Source organism: Echinops telfairi, unplaced genomic scaffold, assembly GCF_000313985.2.
Source record: "Echinops telfairi isolate 266 unplaced genomic scaffold, ASM31398v2 ScPeMD7_70;HRSCAF=299, whole genome shotgun sequence".
Taxonomy (NCBI): Eukaryota; Metazoa; Chordata; class Mammalia; order Afrosoricida; family Tenrecidae; genus Echinops; species Echinops telfairi.
In genome coordinates, this window is record NW_022103968.1 from 38837312 (window position 1) to 38844968 (window position 7657).

At 40.9% G+C, this 7657-nt stretch overlaps 1 protein-coding gene across 1 annotated transcript in view; it reads left to right on the forward strand.

Moving 5' to 3' along the window:
* Positions 1–5018, forward strand: part of SLC16A12 (solute carrier family 16 member 12) — a 74067-nt gene extending 69049 nt beyond the window's left edge. Inside the window, exon 8 of the mRNA XM_004701350.4 lies at positions 2269–5018. Within this exon, the coding sequence (XP_004701407.4) occupies positions 2269–2531 (263 nt within the window). The 3' untranslated portion in view covers positions 2532–5018. The remainder of the gene's footprint in view (positions 1–2268) is intronic.
* The last annotated feature ends 2639 nt before the right edge of the window (positions 5019–7657 follow it).

A 7657-nucleotide genomic window follows, 5' to 3' on the forward strand; every position in this document is an offset into this window, starting at 1 on the left:
GAAATACAGGAGTTCCCAGAATTCTCAGGAGAAGGCCATGCCCACACAGAGGCCTCATTTGTTGTATCTTTATTGTCAGATCAGACTCCATCCCCTCACTCGTAATCTTCTCAAGTCCCAAACTGATGCCAGGTTATGTAACTACCACAGCCATACAAAACATGAGCAACAAAAGGAAGTTGGGCATCAAAATGAAAAGCTTTTGTTCATTGAAAGACATTCAGGAAAGTAAAAGAGAACTGACCGAGGGGATTTATGGGAGAAAATATTTGCAAATTGTATGTGTTAAGGGTTTGGCATACAGAATAGATAAATAACTCAATTTAACAATAAAAAATGAGAAATATTTTTAAATGGGCACAAGACTTGAGTAAGATTGTATGTCTACAAAGAAGACATACAACGGACTAATAAGGACATAAAAATTCTCAAGAACAAGTCCCTTGAATTGTAAACAGGGATTCAAACATATATGAAACCAATGATCATGGCAGTACTGGGTCACAACAGACAAATGGTGGAAACAGTCCAAGAGATGAATGGGTCAATGCCCACCAATAGATAAATGGATAAACAACATGTGGTGTATGCTTACCCAGAAGATTACTGGCCATAAGAAAGGGTGAAATTCTGACCCATGCTGTAATATGGGTGAACCTTGAAAACATGGTGCTAAGTGAAATAAACTCAATACAAAAGGACAACTATTTCATGATCTCACTTATATGAAATATCTAGAGTAAGCAAATAGAGACAGGAGGTAGATGAGAGGTTACTAGTTGCTGGAGGGAAGGGAGAGTGGGAGGTATGCTTCATGAGCATAGTGTTTGTTTGAGGGGATGAAGAATCTTTGGAAATAGTGGTGATGGTTACACAACATTGTGAACGTAATTAATGCCACTGAAATGTACATATGGAAATAATTAAAATGGTACATTTCATTTATGCTTTGCCACGACAGAGCAAAACCCCCAAAGGAGTACAGATAGAGTGGAGGGTAGAGAGGGCGGATCAAACATTTGCCGGGAAGGAGGGGACTTTTTTGAAGAAGGCAGGGTTTCTGATACAATCTGCTCTAGTGCGGAGAGGAAGCCACCTTCGTTTGGGCTATTTCTCAACCTCAGCAGGTGCTAAGGGAGCAGACTGGAGGAAACTGGCTGCTTCATTGATGCCTCGGGAAATTCCTGGTCAGTTTAAACTCTCGATTTAGGACGATAGGATTAGTACTTCGTTTTTAAAACTTCCTCCCTAGATGCTCTGCGCTCTCTTCTCCCTCCGAGGTCAATGTTAGTGTTCACTAGCCTTGATGAGCGGTGTACAACTCAGAAGCCTGAAGTGACCTTGCCTGTCTCAGCTCAGACTTTCAATCTATGGCCTTCATTTGGCAAAGTCAGTCCCATAGTAACTAAAATATTCCAGAGTCATTTGAAATGCAAGAAACTTTCTGGGGCTTCTAATAATTGCTACATGATGTTAGAAGGCAGGGTGGGATATCCATGGCAGAGAAGTAAAGTTTGGAGAAACTTCAAAACAATATTTTGATAGTCACAAAATAATTACCTACCAACGTCTTCTTTTATTCCACGGGCTTTCTAATGACTAAGGCCCATAGTTTGTATAGTGTATAACCTGATTACTCAACATTGAGAGAGTAGCTATTGAGATGAAATTGTTGCAATGATAAAGAAAAAGAAATTGACGGTTCTAGAGATGCGCCTTCTGAAGTTTGCACCGGAGCTTCCACGATGTCCTGAAAGTCCCAGTTTTCACCCTGCCTGGTGTACAATGATTGGCTTCCATCAGAAATTTGGATTCAGCTTGGAAACATTTCATGTTACTCCAACGGGACAGAGTATGGGTGTTGGGGATACCACAGGAATTTTAAAAATTATCTTCTCTTAACGCAACAGAAATCATTCCATATTCAATCATTCGAATGATGCTATTTTTATCTTTTCTCCTAGATTTCAGGGAATTAAAAATAATAACAACTAATATTTACTGTGCAGGTAGCAAGTATGTGACCTACTTCCAACCACTTTGCAATCCATTTGCTTCACATGGTTCCCTACAAAATAGAATGTTTGGGTTTTTATTTTTTTCCTGCTATTGCATAATATTATTAGTGATCTGCTTTTGGTATCAAAATTATGATGGCGGTACTAACAATCAATTGTTTCCATCTTTACGAATTATTAGATCTGGCAAGGGGTAAATGGTTGAATTGTCAACGCAACAATATCATTTTGCTATTTTTGGTTTTCACAGGATGGCTGGTGGACACAACTGGCAGCTACACCGCAGCCTTTCTTGTCTGTGGATTCTCCATGATATTTAGTTCTGTGTTGCTTGGTCTTGCAAGACTTGTAAAGAAGATGAAAAAAACCGAGCTGCGGTTTCTTGCCCAAGAATCAGACCCCAAGGTGCAGCTATGGACCAATGGGTCTGTGGCTTATTCTGTAGCAAGAGAACTAGATCAGAAGGATGGAGAATCTGTGGCCACAGCCATGCCTGGTTATAACCCCACATGACCAATGGCCTTTGGACTGGGAAATCCTCAGAGCTGAGAGAGGTGGGGCCACTGGATTGCAGTATACATGTTTCTGAAGCATTTTCTTTTGGCAGGAGCATTGCCTTCCAAGGAGATTGGTATTTTGGGATTAACATTTTGATTTTGGATGAACATGCTTTTAGGGGAGAACAGTAAATAACAAACAAACCTCCCCAGAGGTTCCTCATTTGGGGATATGGACTTCTTATGGATCACATCACATAGCTCCATGGGGAATACAAAGGCAGAGCTGATATGACTGGTTCTAAGTAAGGGTAATGTCAATGCACGACCAAATCAAGTGTGCTTTGGGCAGCACTGTGTCTTAAAGTCTCCCTCCTCGGTCAGCAGGTAAATGGCAACATTGACAGACAGGTTTGCTCTTTGGAGGATGAGGGTCAGCTCAGCTTGGGTGTGGTTGTGGAGGGTGAAGATATAAAACATTTCCATGATGGAGTTTCTTGTTAGACTCTTAAATAAGTATGTTGAAGAATATTTTTGATCTGCCATGAAAGTGACACACACACCCCCGCTTTTTTTTTCTTTTTCCTTTTTCTTTTTACTCTGCTCACCACCACTTTGAGAATCATTGGCTACCACCATTGGATAGATCTTCCAGGGGGGCTAGTATGATTTTCTACTTGAAATTTTTCACTGGATACTCAACGCTTTTTCAAAGACTGATCTCATCTCAATTATGATCATAGACAATTTAGCGTGGCACCCCCCAAAAGTCCATGGAAACTTTCCATCTTAGCTGGAATGTGAACACTCCTAAAACATCCCAATATTTTTTTCTGCCGGGGTGGGGGTGGGGGCCGCGGGAAGGAAGTTCTTATTTAAACAGCAGGCACATTCTTAGTAAGAACAGGAAATGCCAAATTCCAACTGGGCGGGAATAAAATTCTCGAACCAGTAGGTCTCCACTAAAGTTGTTCTGTTCCCATCAGACAGTGAGGTCCGTCATTGCCCAACACAGACTGGGAACTCTGACCTGAAGATGTTCTCCTAGAGAGAGTCTAAAGCTGAGCTTCCCTGCCCCGCTTCATTCCTGTTCCAAGATCCACGCTCTCCGCTGCTATGGACAATCATTGGAAACTTGGTGGAACTTTTCAGCACAATGAGACGGTTTCAGGGGAAATGTCAGCACTCCTCCCCCCATGTATCCAAGCTTCTGCCAGGTCAGAAGGGGGAAATCGAAGAAGGCGACATGTGTGGCATCTAAGAGGTTTCAGAACCCTTCCACATACTTTAGCTCACTGGATTAGGAAAGTTTACTCATTCCCAAGTACCTCTGTTTCTTATGATGTGTGACCACTGTGGATCCTTCCGATTGAAGAGCAGGGCGTGGAGAGAGAGAAAGGAAGAAAGGTGGGAAAAATAAAATCTGAAGCTTGAGGAAATATTTTTACTCTGAAAGCCACTTAATCCCACTGTCCTCACAAGGGCACTGTCCAGGGAACGCAGCAGCGAGGAAGATCCTGCATTGACTGGGCTGCCCAGCAGGACGCCTTCCCTATAACTGCCTTCTGCAGGTTAAACTTTGATAAAACCGACAAAACGTCAATCCATTACTTCTAAAACAAAGGTTTTACTTTTGTTTGATGGAAGAAAGTAATATTTCATTTTGAGTTGTTTTCCAAAGAGAAATGTAAGTGTTACCTTTCTACTTAGGCTGAGAATTTCCTTTAAATCCATTGACTGTCTTTTGTCAGTAAAAAGAATAATTTTGAAATATTATAATGTTTGTGATTAAAAAGAATAGTTTTGAAATAATTTGAAAATATTTCTTAAAAAGTCAAGGTTAATTTGTTTGGAATAGTGCTGCGTACTACATGTCTTTTCTTGAGTCTTCAAGTCTAAAGACTTTTTGAAATATATTCTTAAAAAAATATTCACATCCATGTCTTTTTTCATAACAGTAATCACAAAATTTGTATGCGGTTCTGTAATAATAATTTCTTTAAAGTATTACCAGCATTCATGAAAATAAGCATAGAGACCAGAGCTTTCAAAGATTTGTGTAAAAACCTTTGTAATGTTTGATTTTATACATATGGAAGTTTTCATTTTCATTTAACCTTTTGCAGCAAAATTTTTAGAAAACCAGTAAGAAAAATGCAGATCTTCGAGTCCTACCATTTTGTCACCTACACAAAATTTTACTTTTAAGGTTCCATGTGCCTGCACTGCTCATTTTTAAAAATTGAAGGATGCAAGGGAATGGTATATTTTGTGGGATCAAAAAAGTGTGTTGAGAGGTTTCGACATCTCAAATATTTATTTACTTGACAAGCTAGACTTTGAAATGGACTGACTAGACAGCCGGAAGACACTAACCTTTGTAGATACACTGTATCCTCCCACCTTTTTTTCATATTGTAATTTCACTAAGAGACCAAATATTTATGTTAATATTTTCTTATTTCAAAAGCACAATAAAGAATTTATAATCATGTTGCAAGACTATAAGCCCTGGACAATGGGTTTAGACTTGATGGTGTGTGGATCTGTCTAGATCATGCCAAGATAGAGTTGTTCAATACAGGTAGGGTAAACAGCCAAGTAATTTATAAAAATCAAGCCCATTTATTATTTCCAATGTCCAAGTATTTAATGTCTCATTAAATCCTCAAAATCTATACAACAAACCACTTTGTAGATATGGAAACTGAGATGCCAGACGCCACAGCTGGTGACTCAGACACTCCACTCTAGTGCCGCCACTGTGGAGTCCTATAAAACTGAGATGCTCCCTGATGTGGGAACCTGTACCCTTCTGTCTGCGCCTGTGTTGATCATCTTCCAACATGGGCTCGTGAAGCCATTTGGGAAAAGGTTCTTTCTCGAGCACAAAAATCCTTTGGGTAATACCTCAATCTTTCAGCAAGTATAGAAGGTGGATTCAAGATTGGGAATTTTTTAAAAATCATTTTATTGGGGGCTCATACAACTCTTATCACAATCCATACATACATCCATTATGTCAAGCACATTTGTACATCTGTTTACCATCATCATTCTCAAAACATTTGCTTTCTACTTGAGTCCTTGGTATCAGCTCTTCATTTTTTCCTCTCCCTCCCCCTCCCCCCTCCCTCATGAACCCTTGATAATTTATAAATTATCATTTTGTCATGTTACACTGTCTGACATCTCCCTTCACCCACTTTTCTGTTGTCCACCCCCCAGCGAGGGGGTTATGTGTAGATCCTTATAATCGGTTCCCTCTTTACACCCCACCTTCCCTCCACCCTCTGGTATCGCCACTCTCACCACCCCACTGGTCCTGAAGGCATCATCTGTCCTGGATTCCCTGTGTTTCCAGTTCCTATCTGTACCAGTGTACATTCTCTGATCTAGCCAGATTTGTAAGGTAGAATTTGGATCATGATAGTGGGGGGAGGAAGCATTAAAGAACTAGAGGAAAGTTGTATGTTTTGTTGTTGCTACACTGCATCCTGACTGGCTTGTCTCCTCCCTGAGACCCTTCTGTAAGAGATGTCCAGTTGTCTACAGTGGGTCCCCACTCCGCACTGCCTCTCATTCTCAATGATAGGATTTTTTGTTCTTTGATGCCTGATACCTGATCCCTTTGATATCTCATGGTCACACAGGCTGGTGTGCTTCTTCCATGTGGACTTTGTTGCTTCTCAGCTAGATGTCCGCTTGTTTATCTTCAAGCTTTTAAGATCCCAGATGCTGTATCTTTTGACAGCCGGGCACCATCAGCTTTCTTCACTACATTTGCTTATGCACCTGCTTTGTCTTCAGCAATCGTGTCAGGAAGGTGAGCACAAGATTGGAAAATTTTTAAAGTTTTCTCCAGAGACTTGTTCTACCAAGACCACTACTATCAGGCTAAGGGTCTTAATTTGCTGTTGGATATAGACTTCTCTTGGGGACTTTCTGTGGGGTTGTGAGATGGCGGGTTTTGTTTCATACCACGGGAATTGACAAATATTAAATAATGGTAACGGTCTGTTAAAAACAATTTGTTATTGTGATTTAGGTGAAGCACGACAGAGCAGATCAGTTTCCATTCAACAATTCAGTGCAATTTTGTTTCATAATGTGGATCGAAATTCCCACGACTGCCACATCTGTCCTACTCCCCACCTGTGCTTCCTGCTTCTACACCTTCTTCTTTCCAAACCCTTCTGAACTTTCTCCTCAGAAGAAATGCTGCCTTTTGATCTCAAATGGCTAAGGGTTCTAAGGCGTGCATACGTCTCTAGTTATTGTTGTTTGGCAGAGGATTGAACCACTTGGGTGAGTTCATTTACAGACTCAGAGTGACCACGGTCCACAATCCCAGGGGTTCCACTCATCTCTGACCACTAAGCCTGGCTTGTTCCATATTTTCTCCCCCCCTGCATCTGAGACTTTCTAAGGTGATCCCTTTCAGAGCCCTTAGTCGTGGTGGCCAGTCCCCATCTAGTTCTTCTGGCCCATGAGTTGCCCCAGTCACTACTCACCAAACAAAGGACGTGGAACATTGTCTTTGTGGATTGCGTTATGCTAATTGGCCTTGGTATTTTCTGAGACCCTGGTCTTGAGCCCTTAGGCCCCGTGACTCATTTCCTCATGGTTGGTTAAAAACATAACATTTTATGGAAAATTTCAAGCCTGTAGACAAGTAGAAAAATAGCCAAGTGAAGCGGACATGTACATCTTTCAGCATTGGCCCGTTACTGTCCACTTTGATGATGCAATGTGAAGTATTAACATGTTGACCACACATGTCTTCCTTCAGCTATCTAGGAGCAATTGAGCTCAGCAAAAATAATGTGAACATGCTAGAGGGTGAGAGTGGTTAGGGTCACCAATCAATTATTACCTATAATGCTCACTAGGGCCCTTTCTGGTATCTAAATTTGGGGGAGGGTGTTTGAACTGTAGGTTAAAGTTTTGCCCCCATCCCTCACTGTTTCATTCCTCATGTAGATCTATCTACTCAAAGCCTAGAACCAAGTCAACTAAGCACATAGTTCTTCATCCTTTTGGATGACAGGCGTCATTCTCAATCTTAATTGTTAACAGGTTTGTGGTTTCTTTTGAAGGAACTGGGACTTAGGGTTGGTCTAAAATTAAAATTTAATACCC